Source organism: Taudactylus pleione, unplaced genomic scaffold, assembly GCF_031769625.1.
Source record: "Taudactylus pleione unplaced genomic scaffold, aTauple2 ptg000471l, whole genome shotgun sequence".
Lineage (NCBI taxonomy): Eukaryota > Metazoa > Chordata > Amphibia > Anura > Myobatrachidae > Taudactylus > Taudactylus pleione.
In genome coordinates, this window is record NW_028284873.1 from 4,294,593 (window position 1) to 4,315,957 (window position 21,365).

The following is a 21,365-nucleotide window of genomic DNA, read 5'->3' on the forward strand; positions in this document are numbered from 1 at the left end:
GGTAATTCCCCTCTTCAGGCTTTTGCAAAAGCTGCTGGAGAAAGTGAAGGAGGAGCTAAGATGGAGTGATTCCGCTCGGCATGTGGTACTTGTGGATGAAGCCCTTCATTCGCTTTGCCAGGATTCGAGGGTGGTCAATCTGTTGAAATCAGACCACTATATTTTGGCCACCGTGCTCGATCCTAGGTTTGAAGCCTATGTGGTGTCTCTCATTACGGCCGACACAAGCCTGCAGAGGTGCAAAGACCCGCTGGTGAAAACACTGTCAGCTGAAGCGGAACGTGACACGTCAACAGCTCCTTCTTCATTTTCTCCCGCAACTGGGGCTGCCAGGAAACAACTTAGGTATCCTAAGAAACCCACTGGCGGTAATGCAGGGCAGGCAGGACCAAGTTTGGACATCTGGTCCGGACTGAAGGACCTGGCAACAATTTCTGACATGTCTACTGTCACTGCATATGATACTGTCGCCATTGACAGAACGGTGGAGGATTACATCGGTGACAGCATCCAAGTAGGCATGTCAGACAGTCCGTACCTGTACTGGCAGGAAAAAGAGGCAATTTGGAGGCCCCTGTACAAACTGGCTCTATTTTTCGTGAGTTGCCCCCCCCTCCAGTGTGTACTCCGAAAGAGTGTTTAGTGCAGCCGGGAACCTTGTCCGAGTAAGGCGTAGGAGGTTGCTTCCACAAAATGTGGAAAAGATGATGTTCATAAAAATGAATTATCAACTCTTCCAGGGAGACCAGCCTCCAGAACGTACAGAGGGACCTGTGGTGGTGGATTCCAGCGGGGACGAGTTAATACTCTGTGAGGATGAGGATGTACCCAACACTGAAGAGGGTGAGGAATCGGTGGATGAGGAGGATGAGGATGACATCTTGCCTCCGTAGAGCCAGTTTGTCCAGGGACAGATTAATTGCGAGCTTGTTTTGTGGGGGCCCAAACGAACCAATCATTTCAGCCACAGTCGTGTGGCAGACCCTGGCGCTGAAATGATTGGTTTGTTAAAGTGTGCATGTCCTGTTTATACAACATAAGGGTGGGTGGGAGGGCCCAAGGACAATTCCATCTTGCACCTCTTTTTTTTCTTTGCAATATGTTCTGTTTGGGGCCTAGTTTTTCAAACTGCCATCCAGTCTGCCACTGCAGTGTCACTCCTAGATGGGCCACGTGTTTGTGCCGCCCACTCGTATCTATTAGCATAGTCATCCAGCTACCTCGGTGCAACCTTTTGGACATAAAAACACTATTGTGAGGTGTGAGGTGTTCAGAATAGACTGGAAATGAGTGGAAATTAAGGTTATTGAGGTTAATAATAGCATAGGAGCAGAAAAACTCACAAATTCTGTGATTTTAGCTTTTTTTCAAAAAAATACAGATCCAAAACACAAAACCCAGAACCCAAAACGCGGAAGGGTGGTTTTGGCAAAACCAATCCAGATCCAAAACATGAAGAAAGATCCAGATCCAAAACCAAAACACAAAACACGAAAAGTGGCCGGTGTGCACCCCTAATATATATATATATATATATATATATATATATATTTTCCATACACGAAAAATCTTCCGGTTTTACATGTCCCATTAAGGCTGTTTAGACATGATCTGAAAATTCACAAAACCTACTGAATTTGTGCCACTCAAACTTCAAAAAGCAATGAAATTGGTGGAGCTGCTAATTCACAGAATTGCGTGCTTATTGGAATACACACATGCAGTCTATGCAACTGATGTCTGAGCACCACTCAGTGCCCGTAATCTTCCCATTCAGTCAACACAAAAATTATTTTCACTCCATACATCCATCTCATTCATTATACACATTCAGCTTCCCAATGGCTAAAACTATAATTCTCTGTCTATGCATGTACACTATCTTCGCCTCCATGCTGCTATAACTTCCCCAATCCCTACAGCTGTGTGTTCTCCCAACTGTGCTAGTCTGCATGCCCTGATCCACACCAATGTCTTTCCCCATGTGCACTGCCCCATCTTCCTGCATCCATGCCACTGTGTTTCCTTCCATCTGCACCACTGCCTTGCCCCCAGCCACATCACTCTGTCTTCCACTTATCTCTGCCACTCTTTCTTCCTCCATCTGTACCACTCTGTCCCCCCAACTGTGCCACTCTGTCTTTCCCCTCCCAGCCATACCACTCTGTCTTCCCCTCATCTCTGCCACTCTTTCTTCTTCCATCTGCACCACTCTGTCCCCCCAACCGTGCCACTCTGTCTTTCCCAATCCCTATTGTTGTGCATTCTCCTATAGTGCTAGTCTGTATTCCTCATCCGCACCAATCTGTCTTCCCCAATCCCTATTGTTGTGTGTTCTCCTATTGTGCTAGTCTGTATTCCTCATCCACACCAATCTGTCTTTACCCATCTGCGCTGCTCTATCTTCCTGCATCCATGCTGCTCTGTATACCCAATTCATGTTGCTCTGTTCCCCCAAACCGTGCCACTCTGTCTCCCCCCATGTACACCACTGTTTTCAACCCATCTGCATCACTTTGGCTCGCCCCCATCTGTACTCCTTAATCTTCCCCTCTGCATGCCTTTCTGTCTGCCCCATCCACAATGCCCTGTCTTCTCCCCCCATCCACTGTCAAAGTCAAATCATTGCGTACCCACACTGCAAGGTAGTGTTACCACGCATAAAGAAGATGGCGCATGCGCACCTCCGCTGCCATATGCAGCCGCAGGTGAAAGTACAGCCGATACCAAAAATAAAAAATCGTAACAAGTAACTTATACCCTGTTTTAAGTAACCTCAAGGAAAATTTTATTGTAGAAGATGATGAACCTACTGTAATTTCAGCCATTGCACATGCTGTTAATATATTAGATGTTCCACAGAGAGGAAAGGCAGTGATCCAACCAGCAGGGGCAGCAGCTGAAATTGGTGAGACTAGTGGAGACTGTAATAGGAGAGGTAACATCCATAGTACCGAAACAATAAGTCCAATTATTAATCCTGAACATAGTGATGTGATAGATGTACATCCTTTCTGTACAATTGCAGTTCCCAATGGGAAACTTGACAAGGATAGTGTAGTTCCCATAAGGAATGTAGCAATGCATTGTCCATGGACGAGAGCAGAATTACATTCAATAGTGTCAGACTTCCCAGATCCTAGGAAACAGTTAGCCAAATGCCAGAAATTTGTTAAAGATTTAGGTAATGCTCATGAGCCAACTAATAAAGATTGGCGAGTGGTGTTAAGGGCCTGTCTCCCTTCCAATACTGATGTACAAAAGTTTATTAAGGATTGTGTATTGGAGGAGGATGAATCCTTAACGGATGAGGTTAACCAGGTACATATAAAATGTTTAATCACGCAGTTGGCCATATATTTTCCAGTAGTAGTGAACTGGAGTAAAATTTTCACTATTAAACAAAAAGATAGTGAATCTGCAGCAGATTATTTCGCCAGAGCACTGCTAGCAATAACCCAGTACACAGGGATAGCAGATATTAAAGATGATGTACACCACAGGGAAGTAGCTGTAATGGTACTAATGGATGGTCTCAAAGATAATCTAAAGACCAGGGTGCAAACCTCTCTACCTAACTGGAGAGGAATTACTGTAGATGCACTTAAAGAATCTGCCATAGAACATGATAAGAACATTTCCAAGAAGAAAGAGGCACAGAGTGAGAGGTTAATGGCAGTGAGCATTCAGGCTTTAGAGGGATTACCTACACAGTCACATAACTACAACATATACCAGCAACAAAGTTATACAGTAAGGTGTTAGAAATGCAATAAAGAAGGACACATAAAGAAGGACTGTAAATCGAGAAATTGGGGGCCACCTAAAAAGGGAACACCTAGGTGCACTCAGAGAGGGCACTCGCAAGACTCAGGAAATTTCCAACAGTTACCTGCTCACATAGTGACAGCAAACGCCCTGCTGGAGGATGATAGTCAGTGATAGGGGTCAGGTCAAACCTGTAGTCTACAGTCAGTCAGGTTAACTATGAATACTAGGAAAGAACCTACAATGACAGTTGATATATCTGGTACTAAACTTACTTTTCTTGTAGGTACAGGGGCGACCAGATCCGTGATAACTTCTCCATTTAATTTACAGGCTACCAACAAAACCATACCAGCAATGGGAGTAACAGGGAGGGTACCGCATTACCCTTTAATCAGACGACCAGGTGTTGATGACGAGTACCACATCTTTGAAGGTAGCAGAAAGAGATACCTGGGTCCATTCCACTCACTGTAGAAAGGTCAACCACCTGAAGGAGGTACAAGGCGAAGTCGAGACAGACAACGTGGACCTGTCGATTGCAAGCCTGTTCCATGAGAACTAAAGACTGCAGTGAAAACACCTGAGCCAGAGACGTATACAGATTATTATTCCAGCAATAGAGTGGCGATCTGTTTCTGTTTCTTTTTCTCATTCCAGGGTTCTTCTCTTTCTTATTTGTTTCAGAATTTCCTATTTCTGTGATGGAGGACAGATGACGGAGAGGGAGGTCGATAGTGATATTGATAGAGTGGCGTCAGAGGAGAGAGCAACAGAATGATCAGGGCAACCTATGGTCAAACTCAGTTCAGGGATTGTTAAGAGATCTGTTAGCCATGTAACTCGGAGCCCGTGTGAGGGGCTATTGTCTGAGGAATATTGTATCTGTGAGTACTGTGGATCCCTAGTTGATGAGAACTGCATCCACGATGCCAGTCCAAGAGTAATCTGTATTTGGGCGAGCATCCTTTAGAGGATTACCATTCCTTAGTGGGTAAGGTCTTAAACCAGACTGACTGTTGGGTGTGCACTCATGTGCCTCAGGGACAACATAATGTAGGATAGGCCTGTGGTGCAGATTGAAGGTCTTAATTGTGGATATTTCCTGGATCACCCCCAGCATCTAGGAACATCAGTGAAGCATCTGGAGGCTTCCATCTTGTGATTTATTACAAGCCTTTATGCAAGGGGACATCTGGTAATTATACACCTGATAACCTTTAAAAAATTTTTGGAGCATAGGACACTGGATTCATTTTTTAAAGAAATTTTCGTGTAATTTTAGATGGTGTTTGAATAAACCATATTTTTAAGTGGATTACACTATGGTTTCCTGTGTTTTTATGTCTTTTATGACACTGGATGTATGAGAAGACAGGAAGTACACAGACGTAGAACCACTTATACTTAAGGAAAGTATTCATCTGATCTTTTTCTTTCCATGAAAATACATATTTTGTCTTCACATTGATACTAGCGCACCCTGGCCTCACCCCTCTTGTTTTATTGTTATATTTTGTTGGAGTTACTTAAGGGTACAACTCTCATTGAGGATAGGGGTGCAGCTCAAAGTATTCTTTGGGCGCCTGGTTTTACGCTATTTTTTTTTGATATCATAATGTAGGATTAGTACCATTCCCATTAAATTTCTCTGAGGTCCTTGAATTATGGGGAGGGAGGTCCATAGACGGGAAGTATAACATCACGAGGTCCCCTAGTGTAAAGCTGCGCCAATACTCCATAGATCGGTCTTTGCAGTGTCTGAACATTTCATACATAGAAAGACTGGAGAATTGGGAATCAGACTTATTGGATCAGACAATGGCTCGCCACACCATTAGTAATGAACACCAGAGACGAGGACATAGGAACAAACCGAATGTGGTATCTATTGGAAAAGTTCCTATGGGTTATTGTAAAAATGTTATTCAGGCTGAAACGTGTCTTGAACAGATGAGGACAATAGACATAGGTAGTTTTGTTAAAACTTTATGTGATATTGTGCAGGAACGTAATATACCATATGTCCTCCCAGATAATGTATACTATGTTTGTGGAAGAAGGGCATATTCTCGGTTATCTCCGAGTTCCAAGGGTTTTTGGTTTATATGTAAATTAGTCCCAGAGGTAATGACCCTTACACATGATAAAATGATTGGTATCCATAAAACTGCACCATCCCCATACATACACACGCAGTATGAACATCGTGACAAAAGAAATATGATCCCTGGTGAAGAACATATAGCCACACAGTTGATTAGTGAAACAACTGGCTTCCAAATTTTGGTAGCATTAGATCCCACCCGGAACACTCGGGGAACTTTAAATTTTAGATGCATCCAAGACCTGGCTAAATTAATAGACAACATCACTGAGATGTATGATGACACTTTCAGGTATACAGGTAAGGAACTACAGGCTTATAAAAAGGAATTGGTAAACATAGGCTAGTGTTAAACTACCTGACAGCTATTACTGGTGGATATTGTGTGACTTTGGCCACCCAATTTGGTGTCAAGTGTTGCACGTACATCACCAATAATACTAATGACGCCAAAAAGGTGATTGACCAGAGAATGGATGAAATCCTACAACTGAAATGGGAATTTCGGAAGGACCATAATACCTCCTTGTACGAGACTGAGGTAAAGGTAGAGATATGGTTCTCGTGGTTAAACCCTGTAAAATGGTTCTCCAGTCTAGGGCAGTGGGCCCAGGAAATGATTGCTAGTGTAGGTAAGCTACTTACTCTTATACTTGCTGTCATCTTAGTAATTGGTTTATGTGTCAGATGTGTTCTTACTGTTTTTAAGTGCGGAAAATGTACCACCAAGGTAAATCATGAAAAGGAAATCCTAATGGTGGTGAGTGGTGGTGGTATAGGTACTAAGGTTGATAAAGAACTGCATTACAATCCTGTAATTGAATGTACCATCAGATAATAACATGTGAATAGGCTTGGTCATGTATAATAAAATATAATGTAAATGTTCCGTTAAACATCATAAATAATGTAGTCTCAATCCCCCCAAACTTCCTTTATTGGTTTGATGAGGTCCCACATTCTACCAATGGTCCAATATAGATCCACTGAGTGTGTATAAGGGTTGTTTTACCCTTTCTTGAAGCACATTATTGACGGTTCAATGACCAAGTTTTGTCATGCCATTTAAAACATTGACTAATAATTTATTATGCATGACTAAGTAGGTTAAGAATAGAATGTGATAGTTTTATGTTTGCTATCAAAGGGTGGACTGTCAAAGTCAAATAATTAGATATGATCGCTGTACAATTATTATCTGACAATATAGTCATCTATGGTCTGTTGATGTTTTACTAGGACGCTACTTTGCGTCAGTGCAATCCGATGCGCTAAAATGCGTATCCACAATACACATACGCTGATGCACATAACACACACATATATATATACATATACACACAGACGCACATACTTACACATGGACGCTCATCTGTATATATTCACATACATACACATAGACGCACATTTGCTATTCCAATACAAAGACGCACATATGCGAACGCACACATATAAAATGGTTCCCACACATTATAGTTAATTATCAGAGTTATTAAAGGTATTTGTTAGCTAATAATTATGATGTGAGATGTACTTAAATGAGATCTAAGGTTCAGAATATAGTGGACATGTCATGTTTGGTATCATACTAAATCCCTGTTTATTTGCAGACATCCGTTTCTATCGGCAAAGAAATCCTATCGTGCGTCCGCTAGTTATGGATGATAGGGAGTTATTCAATAGAATGTTTTTACTTGTATTCAGTGTTGTAGCCAGTATTAACCAGTTCTTCGGCAGGAAGCTACACAATGTGACTGTTGGAAGATTGAGCCATACTGCTGATGACAGCATATGAACTGACCAAAGACCAGATTGTCATACAGGAAAAGGGAAGAAGATTGATTGCACAGGAAAACAGTTAATTCTAACGATCTAATTATAGATTTATTGGATACACGTATCTAGGTATATTTCAAAAACTGGAGGTGCATCCCAGGAGTAAATATTATCAAGGTTTAGAAGAGGAGAGAAAAAAAAGAAAAGACTCCTATCAGGGCACACTCCTGTGCTGTATTGATGGCTACAAAATTAGTATTGGAGAAATAGGACAAACTGATTACATCTAAGTGAGATCATGATCATATGTGAAATTTACATTAATGTCTCAATTAGCAGACAGACCACCATATATTTACCCATTTAATATATCTGAAATAGATGTATTGATGTTGATATCTTAATTCCAGAGGGAGGGGGCATGGTGTTTAAGGGGCTACACCTCAAAAGCTATTGGAGGTACAGAACTGAATTTGGCATAGGCTGGTAGAATTGTCGGTGCTGCATGCCAAATTTCAGGGCAAAAACATAAAAAATTAGGACTTGGGAGTAATCTAAATTTCCAACTGTCAGTTTCTTCTGACACTCAATTAGGACCACTTTTCTGCTGTTCTCTATGGTGGATTTTTGGGAAGGCATAACTCAGGAAAGGGGGCGAAATTAGACTCGGGTTTGTTTTATTAGGTAACTATTGTTCAACGGTAGGTGCTTTTGGGGTTTAGGTAATTGAGAAAGTTAGTTTTTAAACTATTACCTCACGAATCTGCCATTATAGAGATAGGAAGTTTCAACTTGATGCACAGCCTCAGTAGGAGCGTCTATCAGGTGTACTCACTGTGGCTTCACTTGGGTGCACCAAAATGGTAGGTCAGTGTGGGCAGTAGCGGTGGATGGGCTTGGGGGGAGGAAGCAGCTATGAGTTACGTCATCACCTCTGACTGCTAGTTTGCCCAAGCTGGGGATCCCTGGGCAGCTGGGGACCCCCCTAATAAAGGGATCTCCCACTCCAGGGCACCCCAGGCCCAGGCGGGTTGATTATGTAAAGTGTGATGCATATGAAAATATATTTACTGTCTTTTGCAGTAGTACTACAGGTCCAAACAGGCATCCCTGCAAACTGGTACTTGGAGAACCACAAGTACCAGCAGGCGGGGCATTAAGGGCCTGCCAGCACCTATAGTACCCCTGCAAAAGAAATATCAAAAAAAAAAACAAAGACAGTTTTTTAAAATATTTTATTTTGCCGGACCTACACCTGGGGGGCGGCAGCCTTTAAGCTCTTTTTCATGGCTGCCTCTCCCCCAGGACTTTTCACCTGGAGAGTGGCGGCTGCCACCCATCCAGGGCTTCTATGGTTTCTGCACCTGGAAGGCGGCAGCCATTGAGCTCTTTTTCCTGGCCACCGCCCATCCAGGGCTTCCACGGTGTCTTCTTCCTTCAGCTGGTCTTCTCTCCAGCTCCCCGGTCGATGATTGAGTGGATGGCGCCTCGCACTGGCTGTATTTAAGCCAGCTGAGGGGGCAGGGCAATGACGTTGCGAGCCGTGACTAGCTCGCGGTGGCCATCTTTGAATTTCAAAAAGGGCACGCTCGGTTCTCACCATTGAAGTCAATGGTGAGAACAGCTCATTGGCTGAGAGGTGGAAGGTTCGCCTCTCTCAGCCAATGAGCGCTCACACCGGGATTTCTGATGTAAAATGCTGGGCGGAGCTGTCATTCGGGTAGAAGTGTCCTTAGAGGACACTACTAATGTGCAAGGATCTGGGTATGTTGCATTTTGTTGTTTTGCCAAGACCCTGGATTGCCTGATGAAGAGGACAGATCCACGCATAGGAGGAGGTGAGTATGGAATTTTTTACAGGTACTCCATTGGATTGTCTACATGAGAAGAGGACAGATTGGCTACAGGGATACATAGGTGAGTATGTGAGATATGTGCATGTGTGAGTACATGTGTGTGCATGTATGTTTTAATAAAATGTAACTTTTCAATGGTGTTTTTTTTTTTTTTAATATTGCTTTTGCTGTGGAATTACAAGTACCAGCAGGGCCGTAATGCCCCGCATGCTGACACTTGTGGTTTTCCAAGTACCAGCATGTGGGGGAGGCTTGCTGGGAACTGTAGTTCCACAGCAAAAGCCAATATTTTAACTCTTTACTTGCACCACACTTTACACAATCAACCTGGCACCCAACTCCCCAGGGATCCCCGGCCTGGGCTGACTAGGGGTCAGGGGGTGATGCTTCAGCTGGGGGGCCCAGTGAGAGGACTATCCTGGCTGTGGCATCACACCCCTGCTAGAAAGAGTCCGGTGCTGGTTCTGGTAATATTTCCAGAACCAGGGCCAGCTCAGAGCCCAGTGCCGGTTGCGCTGAATACGGGGGACCCCTACATCATTTGTCCCCCATATTTTGGCAACCAGGACTGGTTCTCAAAAGCCTGGTTGTGCTTCATACGGGGGACCCTTACGTCACTTGTCACTTGTATTTTGCACAACCAGTACTAGCTTTCCAAAGCCCGATGCTCGTTGTTGTTTTTTTGGAGGGGGCCATGCCTTTTTTTTTTTTCTTTAAATAGGTTTTTTTATTTAATTAAACACAGAAGCACAGAAGGGTCTCACTGACCCATCCCTACTTCTGTGTTTGTTTTTTTAAACACAGATGCAGGTATTACGGATATTCCAGATCCGAGCCTGCATCTGTGTGCTGCTACCTCCCCTGGGTCCTAACGCCTGCACCACCACCACCCGCACTGCCACCGCACCACCGCCGCTAACGCCCGCTACCGTCCCCGGTTCCCAGCCGCAGCTAACGCCCGCTAACCCCTACCCCCTCTCCCCCGCATCCTGGCCGCAGCAAATGCCAGATTCCTTCCCCTTGGACCAGGCCCCCGCTACCGCCCGCAAAAAACGGCCATCTTGGTACACCCTAAGTGAAGCCACAGTGAATACACCTGCTGGAGGCTCCTACTGCGGCTGCGCAACAAGTTGAAAAGTCCTATCTATTCAATGGCGCATTCTTGAGGTAATACTTTCTAACTTACCTGAACCCCAAAATCACGTACCCTGGCACAATAGCTACCTAAAAAAACAAACCCCAAGTCCAAATTTGCCCCCTTATGCCTTCTCAAAAAAAACCCATAGACTACAGCAGAAAAGTGGTCCTAATTGAGAATGTCAGAAAAATGTGACAGTTGGAACTTTAGATTACTCCTAAATCCTAATTTATTATGTTTTTGTCCTGAAATTTAGCATGCAGCACTGAGCAACAGTTCTACCTGCCTGTGTCAAATTTCAGCTTGGTACCTCCAATAGCTTTTGAGGTGTAGCCCCTTAAACACCCTGCCCCCCCCTCCGGAATTATCTATGGGAGAATTGCAGTTTTTTACATGCCGCCTTAATATAAGGGCACGACTGTGCCCTTATAATGTATCATTAACAATATCGTTCAGTGACATCATCCTGCCACATCCCTGAACAGGCAGTTTCTGACAATATCATCAGAATAGCCTGCATGTTTGCACAACAGCAACATCATTAATGACCCGTTGGAGCGCACATTGTTGGTCTTTTGGTGTATACACACTGGATGATATGAACGATATATCATTAAACAATATCATTATCATTCATATGGTTCACTTTTATCGTCTAGGGTGTATGCCCCATTAGGTTGGTGAGCTACACTGCCAACTCCAGGCTTGTGCGTGGCTGTTCTGATAGACAAATCCTGCTGCAGGTTCAGCTTCACCAGCACTCTCCTAAATCTAGAGAAGGTACGGTATACAGCATAATATTTGTATAGCATCACTTCAGCCATTGGATTCACACTGTATTTGGCAGTGACACCTGTATAGCAGGAGTACAACGGGATCAGTACCCCTTCATCATCGTATAAAATAAATCAGATTTGTCATGTCCCTTACCCGTGATTCCAAGCTCCTTTCTCGGGTGCACGTCATATGTCCCTATTTGAAATATGCAATGCTCTTTTTGGCCCAGGGCACCAAAAAGTCTAGTTATGGCTCTGGATATTAGACTGGTGAGTGCCCTCCTCTTTTTTACATTTATTCTTATGCTGGAGAAATAATTTATTCCTTCCTGCTGCTACAGGATGCATCCCTGCGATGGGACATATGACTGTGAGTGCTGGATTTTTCTAACGCTTGGAGATATATAATATACGTATATAAGAACCCTGGAGTCATCTTTTGAAGAAACCATGCAGATACTTAATAAATATTGTTCATACCAATCATGATGAACATGATCCAGACCAGGTGAACCATCAGGCTTCTCCTGCAGGCATATGGGTGTAAAAGGTACATCATGAGGGGGCCAACCAGAAGAAAGGCAATATTAGTGACCTATGATAAATGTGGAGACAGTGTGAAATGGTAGCCATCTTCGAAAGCATAATTAACCATAAACATGCATAATTAATATTTAACAATTAGAGTGTTGTTTTGTTTTTATAAAAAAAGGACTCCAAATACATAAAATTTATATTATTTGTTATAAATAGATTTTTTTGAAACATTAGTTATTTAATTTTATAAAATTACATTGTAACACCAAAAGTAATCTAGTGACAACATTATTATTACAGAAAGTTTGTGTATCTAATAAATTTGTGTTACTCATAATCATAATAAATGTTGTGCCACAAAGTAAATTTAAAAACTAAAAATTTATTTTTCACCCCCCAAAAGACAAAAAAAGCTGATTATAAACTGGCTTTGTACCCAGGAATAATGTGTTACAAAATATTTTTTTGCACCAGCAAATACTACAAGACTTATATATTTATGTGTTGCTAAATAAATGTTCTGCCCCAAAATAAAATGTTACACATGAGAATATGATTGTGAAATAGAAAATGCTACTGCTGTTATCCTCATATAATTTACACTGTAAATTCATATTGATAATGCAGTTAACAGCACAGTTTAATCATTATTACTAAATATATGTATGATTATAATGCTAATATACTAAAGGATAAAAAGCATCATGCAGTTTATGTATTTAGTATTTAGGGTTAAGGTGGGTACACACCTGACAGATATATCTGCAGATCGAGTGATCTGCAGCTATATCTGCAGATAATGGTCATTCATACACACTGAACGACCATCATATGCTGCTGCAGCGGGTCGAGCCAGACTGGGGGCGGGTAGGGGGCGTAGCCTAATTGAGGAAGGCGTGGCCACGCCCCCTTTGGGGGAAAAAACCCCCAACAATTCCGATGTTGTGAAGCGCGCTGGGGAGGGGGGCGCGATCAGCTTGATCGCTCCCTCCTATGGCATAGGAGACTGCTCTGGCTGCTGCTTTAGCAGCCTCGGACAGTCTCCCAGTGCAGCCCAGCACACATCAGCATGTGCTGGACTGCTGTGGATGGGGAGCTGTGCCGGACCCGGGTAAGTAGTGTCTGCTCGCGGCTCCCCCCTCTCTGCACCCCTGATCGCCCGTACACACTTGCCGATGGACAGATATGTCTGCAGACATATCTGTTTATTGGCTGTGCAGCACAGCCAATGCGATATGTCTGTGAACGACGCTGTTCAGACATATCGTCTGTACACACTGGCCGATCAATCAGCCAGTGTGTACCCAGCATTAGGCTGCGGGAGGGTTGGGTTAAGATAAAGGTTAGAATACCCACCAACATGCATCAGGTTGTTGACCTTCACCATCAGGATTCTGACCACCGGAATCCTGTACCCAACCCATTTGGGGATATGGAATTCTCATAATCCCACACATAATGCCACACTAAACTTCAGTTATTATTTGGGTATGGTAGAATATGTCCATGTACAGAATGTCAACATGGAAGGGAGGTCAACATGTGTCAACATTTACAATGTCAACATTGCCAGAATGTTGACAGTTGGCATGCTGGCCATGCAAATTTAGTTTGCGGAGGTGAGTATCCCTAATCCTAAACCTAACTTTAAATCTAACCCTAACCCTAAAATTGTTAAAAAAACATTTGTAGACATTCTATTGTCAACATGCTGTCATTGTCGAAATATTGAATGCCCACATTCTGAATGTCGACATCCAGATGAAATTGACATTATGAATGTAAACCATCTATTTTGCTAGCATGTATTTCTCAAATTTCATACAGAAAGTAAACAATGTAGCAAGGAGTTGTGGTATTATGGATTTACTAGACACTGCAGATCAGTAATACCCCTTTTCCACCAAAAATCTGGGTCCGACCCGTGTTTTCGAACATAGGGGTGGATTCAGACCCTGATGTTAAGCTGCGCTCTCTCGCAGCCAAAAGGGGTCGGGTTTGTTAATTCCGCAATCGCACTGTCTGGTGTAAGGCCGCCCTCTATGTATTAGAGAGCGACGGCAGAGTGAACGCATGCCGGTATAAAGACGCCCTCTTTTCTTTCTTAACACACGTCATCTCCAGGTAGAGTATGATTAATCAGAACCATCGAGAGCCATCAGAGCTGCACGAAGCGCTTGAGGTAGACCATACCCCACTGCAAGCACTGCGATCACTGCAGGCTGAAATACAACCAAGTGACGTGTACAATGACGCTTCCATGCTAATTATGCACACCCATAAAACTCTGTTTTGACGCCCAGACGCGCCTGCGTTTGCAGCACCACTCCCCCATTCACAAGCACCTTCCCCTGTTACCACCCACAAACGGCGCATTGTCACTCAAAGTAGCGTCCAGTCTCTGTACTACGAACGCACAATTCCCGGACGCAGTGACTGGTTCATGCATGCGTATTTTGATGCATACGCATGCGCAGATGTGCGATAATCATTCATAGCGTGCATCCGCGGCTTAGCGACTAGGTCTGAATTGGGCCAATGGTTCCAACCTTTGTCAGAGCCGGGTCACACCCCGTTTACACTGCATCTTGATCCCGGGTTATTCCTGGGTCGGTCCCATCTATACTTAACCCGGGTCTGCCCTGCAAAATCTTTGTATGTCATTAGAAATTGCCTTTTTCAGGCTCACAAAAATGAGGTCATAAAAAGTGGGTGGGGACTGGTCACTGAAGCTCCAATCAACAGCTTTTTCGCGTGTCCTTTCCGGGTTCAACCCTGGTATCTATCAGGGTTTGATTTTCTGGTCACTTGACCCTAGTTATTTTTTAAGGACCCTTTTATACTAAGCTAGGAGTGGGCAATAAGCGGCCCCCCAGCTGTTGCAGAACTACACATCCCAGCATGCCTTGCCACAGTTTTGCTATATTTCCATGCTAAAACTGTTGCAAGGCATGCTGGGATGTTAGTTCAACAACAGCTGGAGAGCTGCCTATTGCCCACCACTGCACTAAGCCATGATCCGGGTAGACCTGCCAATAACACAGGTTGTTTGGGAAGTGAAAAAGGGTATAGGTGAGTGGCAGGAACCAATAGAACACTAGAGGAAGGCCAGCAGGATTTACTGTTATCAAATAATGGGCAACCTAATAACTTTGTTCTTACTTGCCCATATCCTATCTGCACTGTAACTTTACTGCAAGAAGTGTGGTGATATGCTAATATGTTACACAATGGACTTGTCTAACAGGTCTACTAAACATACCACAGATCACTCCCAGAAAATGGCAGAGATACTTACATGAAATGCAGTAATATGTTCATATCATGACTTAATTATCCTACTTAGGATATAATCATGACAATAATGGATATGGTAAATTCAGTAAGCATGTACATTGAGAGTTTCTGTTTTCTTGAATGTTTCTCTGGAAAGGTAATTTCTGAACAAAAAATGTGGGTCTATAACACTTAATTGTATTAGTGTGTTTAAGTATTCATGAAGGGCTTATCAAGATCACTACCTAGGCTTTCTTTACAACCCCAGTAACCAGTGGTGTAACTACCGTGGGTGCAGGGGGTGCGGCTGCTATGGGGCTCGGACCAACCCGGGGCCCTGCCCTCCCCATGCACCTACGGTGCCAGGCCTCTGTCCACGTCCCTTCCCTCCGCACCCTCCTCAGTCCCTCATCACTGTCCTCACTCCCCTCTACTCCACTTATCTGCTCCATGGTCGCGCCCCCCACCCCTGCTCCGTGGTCGCGTCTTCCCAGTTAGCTCCACCGCCGGCTCTCCCCATTGACTGATACTGGGAGAAGACGTGGTCGCCTCATCCCAGCATCAGTCAGTGAGATTGAGCCTACCGGGAGAGAAGGTGCGCCTGCCCTGCACAGCGCGACCATGGATCAGGTAAGTGGGGGAGTGAGGAGGGTGCGGGGGGGCGGAGCTCAGGCCAAGGGGTTCCACGGGACGAGAGCAGGAGTGGTAGGCTGAGAGGGGGGGCTGTGGGCTGAGAGGGGGGCCTGTACATTTTTTTTACTATGGGGCCCCTGTAGGTATTGTTATGCCCCTGCCAGTAACAGTAGATGTACTTACTTTTGTACAGTTGGAAATGTAAAGTCCAAACTTCTCAGTTTAATCTCATATCTCATTACTTTTTTTACATTGGTCAAAATTAATCCTATTAAAAGAATGGGAACAACCATAGACTAATCATAAGGTGGTTGCACACCGAAACGGCCGTCGGGCCCAGGGCTGCTAAAAATGGTCACCAGGCTAACGCTAAGTATCCAGAATATACTGCTTCCTGTTATGTGATCAACTGCTAGCTTACCAGATTTACTTTTTGAGCATGGCTAATTTTATGATGTAACAATATTACAACTTTTTGCATATTCAGTTGGTGTGCTGGTCTCTTTCTTGTCCTTGATAGGACTTGAGTGTATTGCATTTATCCTTTTGTTTCAAGTGTGTGCGATTTTTCTACTTGGAGGTATATATATATATATATATATATATATATATATATAAAACAAAATATACAGATCATGCGATAACAACTAGCTGATCTGCAAATCCCAGCAACAAGACCAGGTGTTTTGGTCAATTCATCAGATTCTTCATAGACACCAGACCCTTTTTCCTTCATAAACTGGATTGCTGCTCCACTTTTTAATTCTGTTAAATATAAATGGAAAGGGGGCGCTTCATAGTGCAATAACTTTTTTAATTAATAAAATGGTTACATATAAAACACTGCACTGTGACAGTGTCGCTTGTACCTTATATAAAACAGTGTGGACTGGTTACCACATGGTGTTTTTAAAATACTTCCACCGGCTATGACCACCACGTTGTCCCTGGAAGCTGTCAGGTTCACACACCCCGCTGCTCACTGCTTCTCGAGAGGTTGCCGCAGGTCGGACCACGTCGCTGCTAACCATGGAGTTGGGGGGAGCCGATGGAGTCTCAGTGTCACGTCCTAATGCATTTCATCAGAGACTTCGTCAGACGGCTGTCCTCTGTAACGTGTCTTGCTCTTTTTTAACTTTTAAACATGTGTTAATTCAGCTACTTGCTGTCAATCATTACAATTAGTTCCTATGACTCGCAGGTCTCCACTGATGCAAATCTAAATGAGATCCTTAATTGATTAATTTAACATAGGAACAGCGGTCTTATACACAAGCTGCCTGTGTCCAACAATATACATTTTGGTGAATGTACTATCAAGATTGCCGATTTCTATATAAAGAAAGGTGCATCTAAGGATACATCAACCCCTTTTTTTCGAGTTCAGTCACAGCAGTTGCCTAGCCTGTCAAGTCCTAGCCTGTAAACCCTGCAATACCATAGTCCAGGTCAATCCCGCTCTGCAGCTTGTATTCATTGTCTAGGTACTTCTTGCCTGACGACCTAGCTGCACCATAGTCCCAAGACATACCTGAGACCTTCTTCAACTGCCGCTGCCAGTGAGTCTTGAAAAAGTCCTGATAGTACAGGATGAAACGCGTGGACCTTGCCTCCCAGGAGATCCTGAATAGATGAACACTCACCCATATCAGCATTTCCAACCCAAGCCCAGGAACTACATTGCTGACAAGGGCGTTCCACAGCCATTCTAAAGAAACCTGTCTGACTGCTGGAGAAGCTGGAGCACTAATTGTCCAGCAAGCCCTGTCCGTCACTCACGCAGCGGCTGCTGCCGCCTCCAATACAGATAAGTCTACGATCAGAGGAATTGGAGGACTTATTGCCCAGCAAGTCTTGTCGCAGTAGCACCTGACTGCTGGAGAAGCTGGAGCACTAATTGCCCAGCAAGCCCTGTCCATCACTCACGCAGCGGCTGCTACCGCCTCCACTACAGACAAGTCTGTGATCAGAGGAATTGGAGGACTTATTGCCCGGCAAGTCTTGTCCAGCAACTCGCAGTAACACCTGCTGATCCTACCACCATCTGGTGCACACGAGCCCGAATAGTGGCGGAGGAGTCGGAGAATTCACCACTCAGACAGCCTGCCTGTCCACAAACAGCGGTCATCACTGACCTCAACAATACTGACGGGCACTGCAAGGTTGGAATATTATTATTGTGATTCTGCCCACCTATTCACAGGATCGTATGTATGATATACCAGTAGCGTGGCCACGCTATTTGCAATCATATCAGCTGGTAATATTATAATATACTTTTGAGATACCTTTTTATGGTTCAGCGCTGGGATGCCAGCAATCTCTATCCTACTACTTGCTCACTCATTTATGTGTAGACTATATCAAGCTGCTACAGGATTGTTTTTTTAGCTTTATCAGTTATTGTATCAATATAGTCACAGTAAATTGTATCAACAGTACTATCAATCGAATGTGTCTATATTTACTTGTTTTATATTTTACAAAGTGTCCTAATGCATATTAAACCAAGATTTTATATTTCAACAAGTCTCCTATACATTCCATCAGAGAGCGACTAACATCATTTCTATATTTTATTGGTAATTATTCCCACCTTGTGCAGTAACTATATGTTTTGTTGCCGCTGCCAATGAACCTTGTCCTTCATAACTTACCATCTGCTTGCAGCCTCACTCCAGCTAGTTCCAGTAGTGGGAGGACTGCCATCCCTCAACTCTGTCTTGTTTCCAGTTAGCAGTCCTGTGATCTTACACAACTGTGTGAGAACCATAGCAGCCATTAGCACACTGTCAGGGAGCCATTCCACAAAACCAGAAACACTGAATGCAGATTAAGCAGCCTCCTGAGTAAGTGTAAGCTGTCACAGACATAGCGAGCCTCTAGACAGAATTAGGGCTCTCTGGCTGCAAGCAATAATGGAAGCCCAGAAAACAGTCTGACATGCCTGCGTTTCTCTAACCACCCCCATTAGCTCCCTCAACCTGACTACCTGTCTATCACTTTGCAAGTTAATCATTTGTGTGAGCATAATCCCAACTCGATTGCTGCATGTGCGCAGTGCTGTTTACATGCAATGGCTAGCAATCGCTCAATCTGCGAAAATATCAGCATTTGCATCCACATTTGAATCAGGCCCTATGATGTTCCCTGGCACTAGCAAACCACTTGTGATTGGTTGTTTGTGAATGCTTTCCTGAACACGGAGTTCTGGAGTGGCCACCTTATTTCCATCGACAAGATCCCCACTGGTCGGGCTGAGCAACGTAGGCCAGCCATCCGTGGTTGCGGCTCATCTCATTATTACAGTCGGACTACTGGAATACCAGTCAGGTTAGAAGGATTACTTTTCACCTGGAAAGTAACTCTGCAACATTTGTTACTTGACTGTTTGCTATTCATTTTAAACATAGGTACGATCAGATATGTAGGAGGACTGCCAGGAGAAGGCAATGCCATGTAGACCAAGGGAGTAAAGGATTTGCAAGAGGAGAGGGTGGCCCACAAAAGCAGCAGAGAGGTCAAGGAGAATGAGCATAGAGTAATGGCCCTTGGATTTGGCAGCAAGGAGGTCATTGCTGACTTTCATGAAGGCAGTTTCAGTGGAGTGGAGAGAACAGAAGCCAGATTGAAATAAGTCAAGGAGGGAGTGGGAGGAAAGAAAGGCGGTAAGGCATTTGTATACAATACGCTCAAGGAGCTGGAAAGCAAAAGGAAGGAGAGAGATGGGTTGGTAGTTGGAGAGTGTGTTACGATCAAGGGTAGCTTTTTAAGAATGGGGGAGACAACGGCATGTTTGAATGCAGAAGGGACAGTGAAAGATGAGAGGGAGAGATTGAAGAGGTTGGCATAATGGGAACAGGCAGAAGGAGAGATGTATTGGAGGAGGTGGGAAGAGATAGGGTTGAAGGGGGAGGTGTAAGGGGGTGAGGACCAGATGGGGGCCATGACTTTCTCTTCAGAAAGAGGGGAGAAAGATGTCAGAGTTGGTAAGATGGTTGGGAGGGGTGATCTAGGAAAGGAGGGAGTTGAGTGCTGAGGATCTGGTAGGATATGATGTCCTGATGTATAGAGTCAATTTTAGATGTAAATTAGGTGGCAAAGTCAAGGGCAGAGAGCAAGGAGGGGAGGCAAGGAGGGGAAGGGCAGTGGAGGGAATTGAAAGTGACAAAGAGATGTCGGGGGTTTGAGGGCTGGGAGGAGATGAGGTTCTTGAAATATGATTGTTTGGAGAAGGACAGAGCATCACTGTAGGATGACAGCATAGCATACACTTGAAATGGAGGAAGTGTCCCTTAGAGCTTGATTTCCTCCACCGTCGCTCAGCACTTTGTGAACACTTTTACAGGTATCTGGTGCATTTTGAATGAATTTGAATTTGGAATGAACCTGTGTCTACGTTCTTTGTGACTACCTGGATGAGTCATCAAGGCTCTCTTGGAGGAATTTTGGCAGGCTTGCCACTCTTGGGAAGATTCACCACTGTTCCAGCTCTGGGACTCTCACTGTGGTTTGCTGGAGTCCCAGAGCATTAGAAATGGCTTTGTAGCCCTTTCCAGACTTCACATTGCAGGAAAGGTTCTATTTAACTAATGCTTAGATTCAACAGGGCGGGCAGTAATCAAGTCTGAACATATCTAGTCTAACTGAACTCAATTATCAATTAAATTCGGTTCATTGGTTGAATGAAAAACTAAGAGGGCAATTACTATTTTACACCTCGTCAATTGGTGTTGGAATTTTTTTTCCTTCAATATTTGAAATGTCCATTTAAAACTGGAATTTTGGCCCGTATTCAATTTGGGAGCGAAAAGTCCGTGCTGGACTTTTCACTCCACATCGCTGATTCTCCGGGGATAAAGTATAAGGCGCGTGCCCGCTTTATCCCCGTATTCAATTAGGAAGCAGCGAAAAAGGGAGCCAACGGAAAGGTATCGCTAAAAATTCGGGAATTTTTGGATTTTGTTCCTAGGACCCCCCTAAAGATGTCCATATATGGTGGTTCACTCTGGGTACCCCCGTTTAGCCCTGCAGAATGTGTTCTGCATTTTTAAATTGCCACGGCAGGTGTTTTTTCCCGACATTAGAACAATTTATTTTTTAATTTTTTTAAGTGGTCTCATCAAATTTAGGGAATTGATATGAAATACTGTCGGCCGCATGGCCGGCGGTTCGATTAACGTCAGCGGCAGCCCAACAGAAGCAGAGTGCGATGCAGCGGAAGCCCGACAGCGCTGGAAATCCCGATCGTGGATAGGTAAGTATCCACTAACCTAACCTAACCCCCTAACTCTAACCCTCCTTAGGGGTGCCTAACCCTAACTTCCCCCCCAAGTGCCAAACCCTAATCCCCCCTCTAAGTGCCTAACCCTAACCACCCCCTTCCCCACTGCCTAAACCTAAGTCCCCCGGGGGGGTGCCTAACCCTAAGTCCCCCCCGGGGGTGCCTAACCCTCCCTCCCCCTAGCCTAACCCTAAACCTCCCGGGGGGGTGCCTA

General features: G+C 44.2%; 2 protein-coding genes across 2 annotated transcripts in view; one reads left to right on the forward strand and one right to left on the reverse strand.

Moving 5' to 3' along the window:
- Positions 1-21,365, reverse strand: part of ACER1 (alkaline ceramidase 1) — a 78,666-nt gene that overhangs the window by 43,208 nt on the left and 14,093 nt on the right. The window contains exon 2 of the mRNA XM_088448892.1: positions 11,902-12,016. Coding sequence (XP_088305018.1) covers positions 11,902-12,016 — 115 coding nt within the window. The remainder of the gene's footprint in view (positions 1-11,901; positions 12,017-21,365) is intronic.
- On the forward strand, positions 2,584-9,127 carry LOC148504030 (uncharacterized). The gene is made up of 4 exons (XM_088448895.1): positions 2,584-2,629; positions 3,029-3,753; positions 6,585-6,635; positions 8,957-9,127. Exons 1-4 carry the CDS (start codon positions 2,584-2,586, stop codon positions 9,125-9,127), a joined length of 993 nt encoding a protein of 330 aa, XP_088305021.1.